We start from the raw sequence: 19381 nt of genomic DNA on the forward strand, positions 1-19381 counted from the left end.
TCAGTGTTAAGGATTCTTCAGAGTGCTGATTATTGGTGGGTCTCTCCGGTGAAAGTGCCAGACTCTTATGGTTTGGAGGACACCGGGTCACGGCTGGTGGGGGTGGCATGGGGCGTACAGCACAGTGCTGGTGTCTGTCGCCTCCCGGTGGGTGGCCTCCTGGGCCGGCCCAGGTCTGAGGACAGGGGTGGCAGCACCACTAAGGGTAACTGCCCTAGCCTCGTGCCCTCTGCTAGCCAACACAGTCCCAAGCTGGGCCCCTCAGGATTATCGGCGTGTCTGGGGTGCCCCTTGTGGGTAGCCCTCCCTCAGCCCTACTGCAAACAGACCCTACAGGGAACCCAGTCACCAAGGGAGATGAGGGGCTACCTTGTACCTGAACATGTTTTATTCTTTTTTTGTTATTATTTCTTTTTATTTATCTACTTTTTTAGAGATAGGGTCTCGCTCTGCTGCTTACGCTGGAGTGCAGCGGTGTGATCATAGCTTGCTACAGCCTCAAACTCCTGGCCTCAAGCAATCCTCCCATTTTGGCCTCCCAAAGTGCTGGCAGTACAGGTCTGAGTCACCGTGCCCAGGTCTGAGCCATCATGCCTGGCGCATGTTTTACTTTACAGGAGTACCTTAGACATGCTATCTCCCTGCTTGAGGACATCACCATAGCCACCAACATCCCACCCACAACCAGGGTGACCTCAGGAGGGCCACAGGCTGTTTGCTGCCCCACATTAAATTCTCTCCTCCTGGTGCTTCTGTCTCCTTCCTTGTTGAAGGGGCTCACGCCACCGCCCACCATCAGAACCACTGCAACCAGCCCCCACCTGCTGAAATTCTATGGAGACCCTGCCATGTGCCAGGCCTCAGGGCCCTCCAAGTCTCCCACATACCCATCCACCCCTTCCCAGTGTGGAGAAAAAGACCTCGAGCAGACACATTCCCACAGGCCCACGGTGAAGCACTGGACAAGGCTCTGCCTCTCCTGATTTGCTGCTTCTGGGCTTTGGGGGAAGCCAAAAAACCAAGCCTGTTAGTTGTTGGTGTGAAATACGAGAAGACAGACTCAGCACAGGGGTCCAAGGGCTATGGACAAGGACTGAAGGCCAGGAATACCCTGAGAGGAGTATGATGTGGGACCCCCCCAAGGGCGCCCCCGCATGACTCTTTTCTTCTGAGAAGTGAAAATTCCCGTCCCTGGGTCCCTGACTTTGTCCTGTGCTTGTCAGGAGCCTAGGACACGACAGCCCCTCCTCTCTGAGGATACACATGCTGAAGGGGCCTTCGCTGCCTTGTGGTGGTCGCCGCACCAGACCTTGGAGGAGTGCCCGTGGGGGCTCTGGCAGTGGCCTGGCAGGACCAGGGGCTGAAGCCTGTGCAGGGTGGCCTGGGCACTCTGCCTGGGGGTCCAGCACAGGGCCCTGGTGAGACTGTCCTGGTGCCTTTAGCAGGCACCGATGGGACCCCTTCTGGGGTTGGCCCTGAGCTCCAAGCAATGAGTGTGATCCACAGCCTGTCTGCCTAAGGACCAGCCAACCACCTAAAACCACCTAAAGTGAGAAAGCACCCCTATTCTGGGTAGGCACACAGGGCTCTGTGGAAAGGCCCTTCCTGGAGCTCTCAGTGTCCACTCAGCCTCATATATGGGCAGGCCATGGACTTAAAGAAAGTCCCAAGGGATACGAACTATAACCCCACTACCACCTAACATAGCTGCTTCTGCTGTCCATATTCCGCCCTCATCATTGTTCATGGCCATGTGTATTTTTGATAGCTGAACTTTTTCTTCACCTTTTCCCCTTACATTTGTCTCAGAAGCTCAGGGAAAACACATACATTTCACTGCAACATGGAGCAATTTTTTCTCAAATCTGAAAATGAGAAAAAAGGGCTATTAGGCTTACATCGAGTTGGAAAAGTCCCAGGGGAACTTCTTTGAGTGAATTTTCTGAGAAATCCACATCCTTCAGGTGATTTTTCCAAAAGACAGCCATTTTGTCTGGCAGACATTCCAGGGCATTTCTGGAAGCTTTGCAACATTTCTAAGAGATTGACGAGAGAAAAAAAAAAAAAAAGTATCTTAGTTAGCTCTTTAAATGCAGTGGTGCCTGTGAGACTGTTTCCAAATTTGATGTTAAAAATGGACCATTACAATAATGTCCTGTAATGAAGATGATTGAGTGTTGTCGGAAGGCTGCACACCCTCACTGTCCCTGTCCTTCCACCCCTGGTCCAAGGAAGGGACAGGAATGGGGTTTCCTGGGGGAGCTCATGGTCTTTTTCCTTCATTCCAGAACATCCGGCCCATTGTCCTTGGAAATAATGGAACAATTCAGGACCACACGGGAGTGAGAAGCTGGTTTCCCCTACACAAATGGCCAAACTAGGAATGTTAATGTCAGTGATGACATTTACTGTTGGTTTAAAACCAACAGCCATAACACACACACACACACACACACACACACACACACACACACACACACACTCTTTATGCTGTTCCATCTGTTTTAACAAGCAAAATTCCCCAGAGGCAAAAAATACCATTTAATCAGAAGTGCTGTGATTGGTGATTTCTTACTCTTTTTTTTTTTTTTTTTTTTTGAGATGGAGTCTCGCTCTGTCGCCAGACTGGAGTGCAGTGGTGCAATCTTGGCTCACTGCAACCTCTGCCTCCCCGGTTCAAGCAATTCCCTTCCCTCAGCCTCCTGAGTAGCTAGGACTACAGGTACACGCCACCAAGCCCAGATAATTTTTTTTTTTTTTTTTGTATTTTTGTAGAGATGGAGTTTCACTGTGTTGGCCAGGATGGTCTTGATCTCCTGACCTCGTGATCCACCTGCCTTCCAAAGTGCTGGGATTACAGGCGTGAGTCATCGTGCCCAGTCTGATTTCTTACTCTCATGTGATAGTTGTCCCCAAAGAACTGAACCCTCCTTTTTCAGGCATGACTAGTCCAGTGCCAGGGTGCAGGCTGTCTCTGGGTAAAGTTCTGCGGGTGTTGTTGGGTGGCTTTGGAACCCAGAGCCAGGCAGTCTGGCTTTCAGGTGAGTCACTTGCCTAGGACACTTAGCCTCACTGTATGCTGAGTGACAATGCTACAATGTGGGAACCAGGTCCTGCTACCTGGCTTGGCTGCCGAGGGGATGAACTGACGTAATGCACCTGAGGGCTCTCTGAGGCTAGCTGAGATGCAGAGTTGACTATGGCTTTCATGACTTTTGGTGTGATACTCACCAAAGGGCAGGCCCAGGGATCTGGAAACACCTTCAGGTTGTTTCTGGAGACATTCAGAGAATTGAGGGACTTGAAAGAGTGAAGGAACAGGGCAGGGAGTTCTGTCAATTTATTGTCAGATATATCAAGTTCCTGTAGCTTCCGTAAACCGATCCAGTTAGTGGCTTAAAAGAAAAAGACACAAAGTATGAATTGGTAAAAATATCCGTAACCAAGAAGAAAATGACTAATTCACTCAGGTCATTGATGAGAAAACATACCATTTTCTTCTTCGAACAATTTTTCTAAACAATTTTTTGAAGCTGTCAGTTTTTGAAGTTTTGAGAGGTGCAAGAATCCAGGAGGGAGGTGGGACAACTTGTTGCTGGAAATGTCAATTTCAAGTAGTCTGGGACGGAGAAGAAGGAAGGCAGGCATCAGAAGAAAGAGGGAAAACACCAAATTTACCTATTTTTCTATAAACCAAGAGATGTATTTTTTTTTCTTTTTCTCTCTGTGCAAGGTTAAAGAGTGTGCATTGAAAATGTAGTGCATATGATTTTTAATTCATTTGAAGAAATCTTACTGTGTCCTGTGTAGGTAAAGACAAATCTCTCATTGGTGGGCCCTGGCCCCACTAACCAACAGGGATTCTAATCCTTCGCATGCATGTAATAGCAAAATGAGTGGGTTCCCTGAAAGCTGCTGAGACCACAGAGCCGGGCTTTTAACCTTCTGGACCTGTCCATCTGGCCCAGGTGAAGGGCCCCACTTGGACGGCACTTGCTCTTTAAGTTCTGGTGTGTAGGCTTCCTTCCCGTTCTCACTTGCGAGTCCCATGGGTTACTTCCTACCCCAAGCTCTTTCCAACATTCTTGACTCTTACTTCACTTAGAGCCTTCGTTTTAAAAATCAATTCAACTCCTTTATGGAATGAGGACTTGCAGTTATGTGTCCTGAAGAAAGTAGGCTGGGTGCGGTGGCTCATGCCTGTAATCTCAGCACTTTGGGAGGCCGACGCAGGCGGATCACGAGGTCAGGAGGTCGAGACCATCCTGGCCAACATGGTGAAACCCCGTCTCTGCTAAAAATACAAAAACTAGCTGGGTGTGGTGGCGTATGCCTGTAATCCCAGCTATTCGGGAGGCTGAGACAGGAGAATCCTTTGAACCAGGGAGTTGGATGTTGCAGTGAGCCAAGATCGCGCCACTGCACTCCAGCCAGGCAAGAGAGTGAAACTCCATCTCAAAAAATAAAAAAATTAATAAAATAAATAAAAATATCAGCTAAGGTCCTTCCTCTTTCCGTGCAAGCTCAAGGGTAAGGCTCAGGTCTCCCCTCAAGGCCTCCAGAAGAAGCAAACCTGGACTGCCCACACTGTCCACCTGCTGCCGGAGTCCTGCGGAGTTAACCTGTTCTCTGAGGCCCTTCCCACTTTCCCTGGAAGGTAGAGTAAAAGCTGGTGCCTCAGAGCCCCATTGCATCCACCAGCATGGGAAGGTTTGGCTGCCCTCATCTGATTCCTGGGCAGGACCGAGACGAGCATCTCAGGGAAACATTTGCACGTCCGCAGGTGAGCTGTGTAAACTTGGGCCAGACAAATGATCTCTCTAAACCTCTGTTTTAACCTGAAAAGGAGGCTTGCCGAAGGGCAGGCAAAACTCCTTCTCCTATTTTAGCCAGAATATTTTTCCCCTCAAACCGCAAAATACAACCCGGGAGTATGTGCAGGAGCACAACGGTGACAGTGGGGTCACACACGGCTCCATTCACACCCTGGGGAGCCACCTGGAACAGATGATTTCATCCGATGACTGCACGCCAGGCAGCTCCCCCAGGTGGTTGTCCGATAGGTTCAGCTTCCGGAGGTTGATGAGGCCCCAGGGGATAACCGAGGGGAGGGTTGCCAGGCAGTTGGCAGAAAGGTCGAGCTCCGTGATCTGGCAGGAGATGTCTATGAGCCAGTCTAGGTCTACCCAGGGCAATCTGAGATGGGACCATTTCACACGGAGCGCCTGGTGGTGGAGAGAAGGGAAAAGAACATGTGGAGGGTGAGTTCAGGGCCCACATGGGCTTGGAATAAAGTAAGCGTTAATGCAAGTGCACGTCTATGTGCCTGCTCCAGCCGGGGTCCCAAGAGGCCTGCACATGTCCTTCTTGGCCTCCAGTACCTGCCATGGTATTGGGCGCAGAAGAGCTACTTGTTCCCATCTGCACCTGCATCTTACAGGCAATCTGTGCACAGCTCCTGCAAGTCACCTTCCAACCTCCAGAGGGAGCTGGTGGGCGTGGGCTCAGTGCCACCCCTTAAGAGGCGGCTCACGGGGAGGGAGGAAGCGCAGCAGAAATTGCTCACGTATAGAGGAGACCACTGAAGCTTACAGGCGCCTCCCTGAGACTGGAGAATAAAGCTGAACACCCAAACTCAAGTCTCTGACCTCCCTTCAAGGTGAAACTAGGCCGCATAAAACTTAGAAACTAGGCCTCATAAAAAAAGAACTTAAAAAAATTAACACCAGGTGGCTCTGGATAGGGTCCCACCCTGCCTCGATAGGGTCCCACCCTGATAGGGTCCCACCCTGCCAATTCCGGGAAACAACCTCATGGGGTCCCACCCTGCCAATTCCGGGGGTCCCACCCTGCCTCGGAGTTCCCAGAATCAACAACTCCAGGAAAAAAACCTCATAAGGTCCTGCTCTAACCAATTAGAACAAGACACCTTGCTCAGGCCATAGACAGACCCAATTACCACGCGCCTAAAGCTTTGTTTGAATTTCACGCCCTAAGCTGTGTTTGAACTTGTGTTTGCCTATATAAACAGCCTGTAACAAGCAGTCGGGGTCCCAGGGCCAACTTAGAGCTTGGGACCCTAGCACGCTAGTAATAAATAACTCTCTGCTGTGAATCTCGTGTCGGTGATCCTTCGCGGCGACCCCTGCCCAGGAGGGAATCGACAGTTCAGTTCCAACATTTGGTGCGTTGGCCGGGAAGTGGGGTCGTCCGAGGACCCCCGACCCATCCGGCGGAGACCCATCTGGCCCGGGCCACGGACTGCTGACTGAACGGACCTACCAGGTACTTTCATTTTGTTCTGTCTTGCCGGCTAACTCTGAACTCTGGGGAGTACTCCTTCTGAATTAAGTGGGGAAGGGGGACAGACGTGTCCGGCACCTTCCCACTTACGCCCCAGGGGACGCCCTGGCAGTAGTCTGAGAGAAGGCTGACAACTCAGTCAGCCTCCTTAAATCTGTAGGCAGGTCGCCCCTGCTGTCTGAGTATTTTATGATCTTGTGGCGCCACTCTCTTGGCCGTGTGGCTTCTCCTTACTTGTCTGGTCTTTGTTTTTGTTACTTTCGTTTTGTCCTTGTTATACGCGGACGAAATAAGACAGACGTTGACGACTCCTTTGTCTCTGACTCTGACTCACTTCCCTGACGTTCGGGCTCGAGCCCACAACCTCTCCATAGAAGTCCGTAAGGGACGATGGCGAAAATTCTGCTCGTCCGAGTGGCCTACCCTCCATGTTGGGTGGCCCCGGGACGGAACATTTGACCTCCCAATTATCTTACAGGTTAAAGCAACAGTGATGGATCCTGGGCCACACGGACACCCAGACCAGGTGGCCTACATAATTACTTGGGAGGATCTGGTCTGAAACCCTCCCTCTTGGGTGAAACCCTTCCTCCATTCCCCTTCCCCACCCCAGTCTACCCTTCTTGCCTTAGAAGCCCCCCCCCAAAAAAAAAAAAAATCGGAAACCGGACCCGCATAAGCCAGTCCTCCCAGATGAACCCCAGAGGGATCTCCTCCTTCTTGACCCCCTGCCTCCTCCACCTCAAAACCCCCTTCTGAGACCTCCACCTTACGCTTCACCCTTGCCCCCTGTCTTGTCCCCAGCTCTTTCCTCTACCGCCTTGACCCCTACCCTTTCTCCAACTTCTCCCTCGGCCCCTCCCTCCACCCCGTCTCCTTCTCCAGCCCCGCCCAAACTCACCCCTCGGACGCCGCCACCGACACCTCCTCGTCTCCGCTTGCGGTGGACTGAGGACCCAGATGGCCCTTCCACTTGGCAATCCTCCCTTTTTCCCCTCCGTACCGTCAATCGCACGGTCCAGTACTGGCCCTTCTCTGCCTCTGACCTCTACAACTAGAAAACCCATAACCCTTCCTTTTCCCAAGACCCCCAGGCCCTAACCTCGTTAATAAAATCCATTCTCCTCACTCACCAGCCCACTTGGGATGATTGCCAGCAACTCTTGCAGGTCCTCCTAACCACTGAAGAAAGGCAGCAAGTCCTCCTGGAGGCCCGGAAAAATGTGCCAGGACCAGGAGGCCTCCCAACCCAACTTCCCAATAAAATAGACGAGGGATTTCCCCTCACCCGCCCAGACTGGGACTATGAAACAGCACCAGGTAAGGAGAGTCTCCAAATCTATCGCCAGGCTCTGTTGGTGGGTCTCAAAGGGGCAGGAAAGCGCCCCACAAATTTGGCCAAGGTAAGGACCATAACTCAGGAAAGTGATGAAAGCCCGGCAGCCTTCATGGAAAGGCTTCTGGAAGGGTTCCAAATGTATACCCCATTAGACCCAGAGGCCCTAGAACATAAGGCTACCGTAGTTATGGCATTCATAGACCAAGCTGCATTAGATATCAAAGGAAAACTCCAAAGACTAGATGGAATCCAAACCTATGGATTACAGGAATTGGTTAAGGAGGCAAAAAAAGTGTATAACAAGAGAGAAACCCCTGAGGAAAGGGAAGCCATGTTAGCGAAGGAACAGATGGAGCGAGAGGATCGTAAGGACCGAGTGAGGGATAAGCATTTAACAAAAATCCTGGCGGCAGTTGTGAGAGAAAAAGGACCAGGGAGAGAGGGAGAGAAGCGGAGGCGGCCGGCTGGCCCCCGTGTCTTCGCATCATGGCAGCCACCGCTATGCTGGTCAAGGACTCTGCTAAGTTAACCCTTGGGCAGCCACTAACTATTATTACCCCACATGCTCTAGAGGCCATAGTGGGGCAGCCCCCGGACCGGTGGATAACCAACGCACGCCTAACCCACTACCAGGCCCTCCTACTGGACACGGACCACGTCCAGTTTGGCCCTCCGGTCACCCTAAACCCTGCTACGCTGCTGCCGGTACCAGAAGACCAACCAAGCCCACACGATTGTCGGCAAGTACTGGCTGAGACCCATGGAACACGGGAAGACCTTAAAGACCAAGAACTCCCAGACGTGGATCACACCTGGTACACAGACGGCAGCAGTTACCTTGACTCAGGTACCCGGAGGGCGGGAGCGGCGGTAGTAGATGGCCACAACACCATTTAAGCACAATCACTACCTCCTGGCACGTCTGCACAGAAGGCTGAGTTAATAGCACTAACCAAGGCCCTAGAGCTGTCCAAGGGAAAGAAAGCTAACATTTATACTGATAGCCGGTATGCCTTTGCAACGGCTCATACTCATGGAAGTATCTATGAAAGAAGAGGTCTCCTAACCTCAGAAGGAAAGGAAATCAAGAACAAAGTTGAAATAATTGCCTTATTAAAAGCCCTTTTTCTTCCTCAAGAAGTGGCTATAATTCACTGCCCCGGGCATCAAAAAGGACAAGATCCAGTCGCAGTAAGAAACAGACAGGCCGACCAAGTGGCCAGGCAAGCCGCCATGGCGGAAGTACTAACCCTAGCCACAGAACCTGACAAAACCAGCCACATAACTATTAAACATACTTAAACCCTGGGAGACCAGGAAGAAGCAAAAGCCATAGGGGCTATAGAGAACAAAGACACAAAAACTGAGAAAAAGGAGGAAAAATAGTCCTTCCCCAAAAGGAGGCCCTGGCAATGATCGAGCAGATGCATGCCTGGACACACTTGAGTAGTCGAAAAGCTAAAATTACTGATTGAAAAAACTGACTTTCTAATCCCAAAGGCAAGTACCCTCGTAGAACAAGTGACATCTGCCTGTAAGGTCTGTCAGCAGGTAAACGCTGGGGCTACCTGAGTGCCAGAAAGGAAACGAACTCGTGGTAATCGCCCAGGAGTCTATTGGGAAATAGACTTCACTGAAGTAAAACCTCACTATGCTGGATATAAGTACTTACTAGTGTTTATAGATATCTTTTCAGGATGGGTAGAAGCCTACCCCACCCGGCAAGAAACAGCACACATAGTAGCCAAGAAAATTCTGGAAGAAATCTTTCCTAGATTCAGACTTCCCAAGGTAATTAGGTCAGATAACGGGCCGGCCTCCGTTTCTCAGGTAAGTCAGGGGCTCGCCAGGATATTGGGGATTAATTGGAAATTACATTGTGCCTATAGACCCCAGAGCTCAGGACAGGTAGAAAGAATGAATAGAACAATAAAACAGACCCTTACTAAATTGACCTTAGAGACTGGTTTAAAAGATTGGAGATGCCTCCTATCCTTAGCTCTGTTAAGGGCCCAAAATACGCCTAACCGTTTTAGGCTCACTCCATATGAAATCCTCTACGGAGGACCTCCCCCTTTGTCAACCTTGCTTAACTCCTTCTCCCCCTCCGATCCTAAAACTGACCTACAGGCTCGGCTAAAAGGACTCCAAGCAGTACAGGCCCAAATCTGGGCCCCCTTGGCAGAACTGTACCAACCAGGACATCCACAGACCAGTCACCCCTTCCAGGTGGGAGACTCTGTCTACGTTAGACGGCACCGCACTCAAGGACTAGAGCCTCGGTGGAAAGGACCCTACATTGTTCTCCTGACCACGCCCACAGCCATAAAGGTTGACGGAATCTCCACTTAAATCCACGCATCCCACGCCAAGGCTGCTCCAGAGACGTCCGGACCAACACCACTTAAGACATGGAAACTCCGACGCTCCGCAGACCCGCTCAAGATAAGACTCTCTCGTATCTAACTCCTTGCTTATTGTTTGCCCTTCATCCCTGCGCTGTCTCTAGTGTAGTTTTTGACGCTAACCCCCACCGGCCATTTAGCCTGACCTGACAGATAATTAATTTTAATAATCAAGAGGTCTTAAATAAGACCTCCGAAAATGCTCCTATAAAGACTTGGTTTCCAGACCTCTATTTCAACCTAAAAAAAAAAAAAAAAAAAAATAGCAGGAAAGATAAAAAACACAGGCCCCCGGTTTACTGGTCCCACAGGAGTCCTATTAAGGACTCCTCAGGATGGACAAGAATGGAAAGGACAGGCTAGAAAGGTGTCCATCAGCCGGAACAGGTTTTATGCCTGTCCCGGATTCAGGACAGGACAAATAAGAAAAACTTGTGAAAATCTGACTCACTTGTATTGCAAAAGCTGGTCCTGTGTGACTACTAATAATGGAAAGTAAAAATAGGCCACAAAACCTTGGTATATAACCATGTCCTTTGTCCAGCCCTGTACCACAACCCGATATTCGGAAAATTGCAACCTGGTTCGCATCAAGTTTGAAGATGCGGCAAAATCTGATAACAGATAGATAACAACAAGGTTAATATAAGGTCTCTATTTATACCAGCACAACCCGCCTAAAATTCCCCTCCAAATCAGACTATTAGTCAATCCAGACACTGCCCCTGTTGCAGTAAGGCCAAACCAGGTTTTATTAGAAGCTAGGAAGCCCCCGGTTTCCATATCGGAGAAGCCCCAACTAAAAGCTCCTCAAAGCACCTCCCCGCCCTTAATCTCCCTCACCCTCGCCGACATGTTAGGAATTAAGGTAGCGGCTAGAGTTGAGACCGGGACAGCAGCCCTAGTGCATGGTAACCATCATCTGCAACAACTTAGAGTAGCCATAGATGAAGACCTTAGAGCCATAGAACAATCTATCACAAAACTTGAAGAGTCCTTGACTTCTCTGTCTGAAGTTGTATTACAAAACCAACAAGGACTAGAAATTGTCTTTCTGAAAGAGGGCGGGCTCTGTGCAGCCCTGAAAGAGCAATGTTGTTTTTATGCAGATCATTCAGGAATAGTTAAAGATTCTATGGCAAAACTAAGAAAAAGATTAGACAAGAGAAAAAAAGAGAGAAAATCTCAACAAAGTTAATTTAAAAATTGGTACAACCAATCCCCTTGGCTTAGCACCCTAATCTCCACCATCTTAGGACCCCTCATCCTGCTCACGCTCATCCTGACTTTTGGGCCATGCATACTCAACCGCTTACTCACCCTTATTAAAAATAGATTAAACATAGTACATGCTATGGTTCTGACCCAACAATACCAGACCCTCAGGACTGAAGAAGAGGCTCAAGATTGAGCCTCTGACACAAAAAGAGGAGGGAATGAAACTAGGCCGCATAAAACTTAGAAGAACTAGGCCTCATAAAAAAAGAACTTAAAAAAATTAACACCAGGTGGCTCTGGATAGGGTCCCACCCTGCCTCGATAGGGTCCCACCCTGATAGGGTCCCACCCTGCCAATTCCGGGAAACAACTTCATGGGGTCCCACCCTGCCAATTCCGGGGGTCCCACCCTGCCTCGAAGTTCCCGGAATCAACAACTCCAGGAAAAAAACCTCGTAAGGTCCTGCTCTAACCAATTAGAACAAGACACCTTGCTCAGGCCATAGACAGACCCAATTACCACGCGCCTAAAGCTTTGTTTGAATTTCGCGCCCTAAGCTGTGTTTGAACTTGTGTTTGCCTATATAAACAGCCTGTAACAAGCAGTCGGGGTCCCAGGGCCAACTTAGAGCTTGGGACCCTAGCGCGCTAGTAATAAATAACTCTCTGCTGTGAATCTCGTGTCGGTGATCCTTCGCGGCGACCCCTGCCCAGGAGGGAATCGACAGTTCGGTTCCAACAAAGGCTCCCTTTCCTGTGATTAGAGGAGCAGCTGCCGCCTGCAGCTGCCTGCACCGCGCCAGGGTGCTTGGTGGACGGGCTGCTTCCAGAGTGAGCCTGATATACAAACAGACGATGGCCACACAATATATAAAAAACAGAACTCTGACCCACAACCTACAGTGATATGCCTGGGAAACCAACCTCTTTATTGATAGTAAATAGCCCAGGAAGCCAGTCTCCTGTAAGACAGAGGTGCAAGAAGCCAGCTGCTGCTGCTGCTTCTTCCTTTTTTTTTTTTTTTTTTGAGATGGAGTCTTGTTCTGTTGCCCTGACTGGAGTGCAGTGGTGAGATCTCGGCTCACTGCAACCTCTGCTTGACAGGTTCAAGCAATTCTCCTGCCTCAGCCTCCTCAGTAGCTGGGACTACCGGCGTGCACCACCACTCACGGCTAATTTTTGTATTTTTAGTAGAGACAGTGTTTCACCATGTTGGTCAAACTCAGGCTGGTCTCGAACTCCTGACCTCAGGCAATCCACCCACCTTGGCCTCCCAAAGTGCTGCAATTACAGGCATGAGCCACTTCTTATTCTAGTAACAACTCAGGAAGCTAAATCATCATTTCCATAAAAGTCAGTCTAAAATGGCCAGGACTTGGTTAATAACTGACAGATTCTCTAATTTTTGTCCTCACTTTCCATTTAGGACCAACTCGAGAGAGCCAACTTTGCTCGCCTACTAATCCCATAGGATGCCCAGCCTGCAGCGAGCCCCCCAGCTTCCCCACGCCAACAGCCTCCAGGCAGGACGCACCCGAGGCCTTCCCTTTGTCCCACTAGAAAGCTCCCACTCCTCTGCCAGCCTGTGGGTCTCTGCCACATGCAAGTGATGGTGGCTGACGCCCTTGCTGTTGAAGTCCTGCTAGATAAATTGCCTTTGCTCCTCTTATTTCTCATTGGTCTTCCTTTATTTCCACAAGAGGGAGTCAGAAGGGCCAGCGGTTTGCTGGCATGAGATGGTCAAAGGGACCTGGTAAAATATATCGGAGAGGGACTTTTCTCTTTCTTCTTGATTATCGAAGAATATTGGGCTCAGTCAGGTTTCTGGGGAGAGGAAATCTGCTTTTGGGTCTGTTTCTTCGAAGCAACTGGAAATCCGTATTGGAAAATTAGAGGAGCAGAAATATAAACAAAAATTACTGCTTCGCAAATAGGAAAATGTAACAAGCAGAGGCTGCGGGAAAGGTCCCAACAATGTGGGATAAATTCCTCTCAAAAATTGGCGGCAGTTGACAGGCATCCTTATTTGGCCACTAGATGGCGATGAGCGCCTGTCTTTAGATCCCCCTTCGCCACCTCCAGGAGTTTGGAAAGAGTGGGTCTACACCCTCTCAAAGCTCCCGTCTTTGAACCAGGAGAATGAGGGACTCTGTCGCGCTTGCGCTCTCTCTCTCTCTCTCTCTCTCTCTCTCTCTCTCTCTCTCTCTCTCTCTTTCTTTCTCTCTCTCTCTCTTTCTCTCTCTCTGTTGCTCTCTCTCTCTCTCTCTGTCGCGCGCTCTCTCTCTCTCTCTGTCACTCTCTCTCTCTCTCTCTCTGTTCACATAGATGAAAACGGACGGGCAGCACTGGATCTAAGGTCAGGAGAGTAGATTCTGAGTTGATTTTTTTAGACAAGTCACTCACTTGCCCTGCGCCTGTTTCATTGTTACTGTTTTACTCCCTACATTTTTTTATTTTGAAAAAATTTTAAACTTCAGAAAAGTTGCACTAGGTCACAGTGCACTCTCCACCTCGACTCACTGATTGTTAAAACGCTGTCACATTGGCTTTTGCTTCTCTCTCTCCACACAAACACACGCTTTTTATATTTTGATGAATCATTTGCCAGTAAATGATTATCGTGCTGCTTCACCCGTAAATACTTCAGCATGTATCCCTGAATAATAATAATATTTTCATACATGACAGCCATATAATTATCATTTTCAATAAGTGTAACATCAATACGATATTAAGTTCACAGCCCATGTTCAAATATTCTCAACTATCCCAGAAATGTGGTTTATAACTATTTTGTGTCCTGATCCGGGATCCCATCACAATTGCATGACATTGCAATCCCACACTGCGTTACATTGTCATGTTACTTTACTTTTCTTTTATCTAAAAGAGTCTCCACACCTTTTAATGCCTTTTTTTAAAAGAATTTTCCAAATATAGAAACTTAAATGTGCATTAAAATAATAAATCAAAACAAAACAAAACTAAAACAATTTGACTAGAAGGAATCATCCATCTGACTGGCATTAAGTCCTGGAACTTTTAGCCTCTTCATCAGGGGGCAGATGCTGGTGTGTTTCACTGCCTGTCTTATAGAATATCGCATAATCTGAATTTACTCAATTTTTTCCCAAAGTTTAGATTAAAGTTAGCTATTTTGGGCAACAACCTTAGAGTCCAGTTGAGTGGTTCCCACCGAATCCCACCCGGAGCACCTGATGTCAGGTATTCCTGCTACAGGTGGTGCCCTGTTTGGTCTCTTGGTTAAGGTGGTGTCTGTCAGTCCCTCCTTTGTAAAGGTTAACATTACACCCTTTGTGATTAGTAAACAATCTGTGGGGTGATATTCTGAGATTATGTGACTATTCTGTGTTTCTACATCCTTTTGCTCAGTGGGTTTAGCATCCCTTGCTGATCCTGGCCTGAATCAATTAGTACAATGGTGGTTGCAAAGAGGAAGTTTTGCTAAAGCTACCTTTCCTTCTACATGTATTACCTGGCATTCTTCTGTACAGAAAAGCATTGCCTCCTCACCTCTTTAAGTATCACTATGGACACATGGATTCTTTTTTTCCCAAGTATCATTATTTTTTGATGCCCAAGTCATCCCCAATTTGTCTGGGGAACTCCATTTTGGGTGAGAGAATGCCCCTTGTGTTCCTGTGACATATAGTTATCAGTTTTGGGGTACCTCCTTGCTTCCTGGCAAAATAAGATCTTCCAGTCTCCTCTTGTACTTTCTAAGCCCAGACCTTGATTCCCTTTAGCAAAAATTGGTATTTAGAAACCAAGATCTGGGTGTGAGGTGTGTTCATCACTGCTGGACTGTCACTGCTTCTCAGCCCATTGATGGGACACAGCTCTGTATTTAACATGAGTGCATTCCGACGCCTCCAATTCAACACAGGAAAGTGGGTTTTTTTCCTAATCTTTCCATAATCCACAATTCACGATTGTATCACTCTTCATTCCATTATCATTGGTTTTAATCTATTAAATAAGTGGCTTGGATTAGATGATGCCTAGGTCAATTCTGGTCCCAATATATTTTCTGGTGGTCATCTTGCAAAGTACAGTGGCCTTCCATGAGGAGTCTTTGGATAAGCATGACTGTCAACCAAGCAACAGGCTGACAGGAAGGTCACCATGTGGACTTTGCAATGCCAAGTCAAAAAAGGTTCCACAGGGCCTGTATGCTTCTCCTTCCTGGATTCAGAGACATACCCAGGTCTCAGGGGCAAGGGCCAGACAGCTGAACATGGAATAAAGGTATTAAGATTGCAATCCAACCCTCTCCACTCACTCTGCATGGCCGTTATGGTCATTCAATATTGAATGGTTTGTACCCAAAATGAAATGGCAGCCAAAGGCAAGATGCAGAGGAGGCTGGTTATGGTTTTGGTTTTGATAACACATCTTAAGTGTCTATTGAAAATCTTTAAATTAAAATCTGAGGACCATCATAAAATAAACAAAACAACAGGAAATAAAGTATTACTATAACATGACCCAATTACAGTACAAATCCCTTGGGGAAGGGCTTAGGTGTGGCTGTCCTTACAATGGCAGCCTCCCTCTCAACACCTCTTCCACATCCCCTGAGCTGGGGCTGGAGCCCTGAACTGCAGAAGGAGCAGCGGCTCGGCCTCAGGCTGCTTAACTAACTCCATGTGAACTCTGAGCAAGTCGCAGTGGAGGTGAGCACTTCCTTAGGCTCTGTCCAGCTTGAGATCCCATGTGTTAACCTCCCCACTGATCTGTGTGGCACTGACTCAGCCCACATTTCTTTTGCTGCGGCAGACAGCATGGCCAACCAGAACCCGGACTGTACACTCCACAGTACAGAGCCCTGCCTGGCTGCCTCTGCAGCTCAACCTCATACCCACTATGCAGCAGAAACTAAATCAGTGTTTGTGAGCTGAAGAAATTCAAGTCACCAAGACTTGCAAGCAATCCACTCTGTGCACTTCTTACCAGATCAATCATCCTGAAATATCAGTCTGCTCAAGACCTTTCAGCTTTCCCTAGCCCACTCAGCCTTTAGCAGAACATCCAAAGTCCTTCCTTTGCAGCCTCACAGCCCCCCAGTTGGCTCCAACCCACTTTTTCAACTTTATGTCTTCCTGCCTTTCATAGCTTCTCCCTGCCCACCCAGAGCAGCCTCTGATTTATAGTGATGCCCTTTGCCTTCCTGCGGGCAATGATTTGTGGGGTTAATTTATTCTAGATAAAAGAAATTAGGGGAGGGGGCACACTCCCAGAGCAGGGGAATTCAAGGCCAAGGAAAAGTTACCAATTGAAGTGCAGAAACTGCATGTTCATAAATAAACTGCAGGGCTCACAAAGTAGGCCCAACATTGACATTTGTAGGAAGGCTTTGGGGGCTACGAGGGTGTAGCCTTGCTGTTGGTAACTGACTGGCCCATGTGCTCAAGGGGCTGCTGGGGTGCTCTGGGGCTGCAGACCTCCCCTGCCTCCTTATTGGAATGTGAGTTATCATGGTGACCAAAGGGGCCAAGATGGGAGGTCAACGTGGGAAGTACAAGGGGGGCTGGGCCTGGAGCTAAGAGGGTGATATGGTTTGGTTGTGTCCCCACCCAAATGTCATCTTGAATGAGATAGAGAATTATGGGTAGCTCCCATAATTCCTACGTGTTGTGGGGGGCACCTGGTGGAAGATAATTAAATCATGGGGCGGTTCCCCCCATACTGTTCTCGTGATAGTGAACAAGTCTCAGGGGATCTGGTGGTTTTATAAGGGGAAGCTCCTTTCCCTTGGCTCTCATTCTCTCTCTTGCTTGCTGACATGTAAGATGTGCCTTTCACCTTCTGCCATGATTGTGAGGCCTCCCCAGTCATGTGGAACTGTGAGTCCATTAAACCTCTTTTTCTTTATAAATTGCCCAGTCTCAAGTATGTCTTTATCAGCAGTGTAAAAACAGACTAATACAGAAGGTCTTTGCATACACCTCTTAGAGTGGACCTCCTTTCTCCTCTTGGAGAAAGCAGATGTTGCCTGTTCCCAAAGCTCTTTCTAGGCTTATGCCCACGCGTTTCTGCAGGACTGATATCCAATAAACTCAAGCCAGGAAGGAAGTGGTAAAAAGCAGTGGTAGTAGTGTGAGGTCAGTAAAGCGGCTGAGATTCTGCAGATGAGGCTGGTCTCTGTTCACACCGTGTGCTGTGAGCATGATGAAGGAGAAACACAACCCTTTCCACCTCTGCGCCCTACTCCATTTACTCTCTCCTGGAATTCACAGTCCCCTCCCTCTCATCCAAATCCCATTCCTGCTGCAAGCCCCAGGTCAGGGATCCCCATCCTCCCCTGAACAAGTGCACATGTTACTATGCTATAACAGGGATGCTGTCTTGAACTTGTGTCCGTACGTTCAGCAACACTTTCTTGAGTATTGCTGTGTGTAAACCATTCTGCCAGGCACTGGGGTGGATATGAAGATGCAGAGGCTGCAGACAGAACTGACACTCAAGTAGCTTATGATTCAGAGGGAAGGGGCGTGTCTACATGTGTGTGGGGCGGTGTGCATGTCTTTGTGGTTGTGTATGTGTGCCCATCTGGCTGCCCTAACTCAAAGGTTTCCTGACCTTCATGGTGTCAAACAGCACGTGATGCTGACCACCCAGCCAAGAAAGAACACTTGTAGGGAAACCTCCTGTGCTTCCTCTGGGGGTATTGCTTTATCAGAAGAAAATCATCAATAAGAAATAAGTGGCTGTGTGTACCACTGATTCCCCTCAACATGAGAAAGAGGAGAAAGCATATGTCACCAGTTCCCGGAGCTCTTTCTAGGCATATACCCACTGTGTTTCTGCAGGACATCTGATAAACTCAAGCTGGGAGGGAAGTGGTAAAAAGCAGAAGTCTGCAAAAATGTCGACACTTGGAAAATAGACATGCTTGGAAATGGTTTCTGGGCTGGATGGACATTGAAAAATCTGGTGTGGGGCTAGTCTGAAAACTGATTTACAAAAGTTATTTTCTTTTTTAAGCACAGACATTACAGGGTGCCCAGGTGTCCACAAAGTGGCAGAGAGAAATGAGAAAAAATGCACAGTTAGAAAAAATGTCCAGGGCTGGGCGCGGTGGCTCATGCCTGTAATCCTAGCACTTTGGGAGGCCGAGGCAGGCAGATCACTTGAGGTCAGGAGTTCAAGACCAGCCTGGACAACATGGTGAAGCCCTGTCTCTACTAAAAATATGAAAAATTAACTGGGTGTGGTGGTGCACACCTGTAGTCCCAGCTGCTTGCGCGGCTGAGGCAGAAGAATCACTTGAACCCGGGAGGTGGAAGTTGCAGTGAGCTGAGATTGCACCACTGCACTCCAATCTGGGTGACAGAGCCAGATTCCATCTCAAAATAAAAAATAAATAAATAAAAAGATGTTCATACACTTGACATTAAAACCTAGCTCTTCCAGCCCTGGAGCCCTCATTAGTCCTCATTATTTATTTGTGTTTAGTCCGGGCAGAATCACAATAAACAAGATTCTGAGACAGCAAAGCCAGCAATTATATAATCCTATCCATGAAGGCTAAACTACAAAATCAATGACAGCTGGTTAAGGAGAAGCCAACAATTCAACACAGCCGTGGTTAAGCTCCACCCACTCTATCACAGAGAGAGGGAGGATGTGTTCATGTTGGTTTTTCAAGCATGAGCCCTTTAAATCTCAGTCCAAGTAAAAGGAAGTACCACTTTCTCCAGAAGGCGCAGTCCTATGATTTCAGAAACTTGTTCTTCATGGCAGTGGCAGTGACTTGGGTGGCTTTCAAGAAGGATTAGGTGTATTTAAGGGCAACTGGTTCATTCTAGACTGATGTGTAAGAAGGGCCTCCTCATCCGGTGATGGAAGCTGCCATTCAGGAGGGTACTAGACACCTTTACATGATGCTTCCTGGAGATGTTAGCCATAAAATTGCCACAGTGAATGAAGCACTGCCCCACAATGACATCTCTTATGTTTTCATATCAGTGCAAACCTATGAGTTGAAGAAAAAAATTGTTTAGTGAAGAGTTGGCATCTACAAAGCTTTTAGCCTGGTTTGAGCCTCAGCAGATGTGGCTGGCACCCCAGCCCAGTGCAGACTCAAAAAAGG

At 48.4% G+C, this 19381-nt stretch overlaps 1 protein-coding gene across 5 annotated transcripts in view; it reads right to left on the reverse strand.

Moving 5' to 3' along the window:
* LRRK1 (leucine rich repeat kinase 1) overlaps positions 1-19381 on the reverse strand; it is a 154324-nt gene that overhangs the window by 51162 nt on the left and 83781 nt on the right. For all 5 annotated transcript variants that reach the window (XM_050799741.1, XM_050799743.1, XM_050799740.1 and 2 more), the window contains 4 exons: positions 4999-5225; positions 3492-3619; positions 3232-3395; positions 1899-2036 (listed from right to left, as the gene is read on the reverse strand). In XM_050799741.1, coding sequence (XP_050655698.1) covers positions 1899-2036; positions 3232-3395; positions 3492-3619; positions 4999-5225 — 657 coding nt within the window. The remainder of the gene's footprint in view (positions 1-1898; positions 2037-3231; positions 3396-3491; positions 3620-4998; positions 5226-19381) is intronic.

Source organism: Macaca thibetana, chromosome 7, assembly GCF_024542745.1.
Source record: "Macaca thibetana thibetana isolate TM-01 chromosome 7, ASM2454274v1, whole genome shotgun sequence".
Classification (NCBI taxonomy): Eukaryota; Metazoa; Chordata; class Mammalia; order Primates; family Cercopithecidae; genus Macaca; species Macaca thibetana.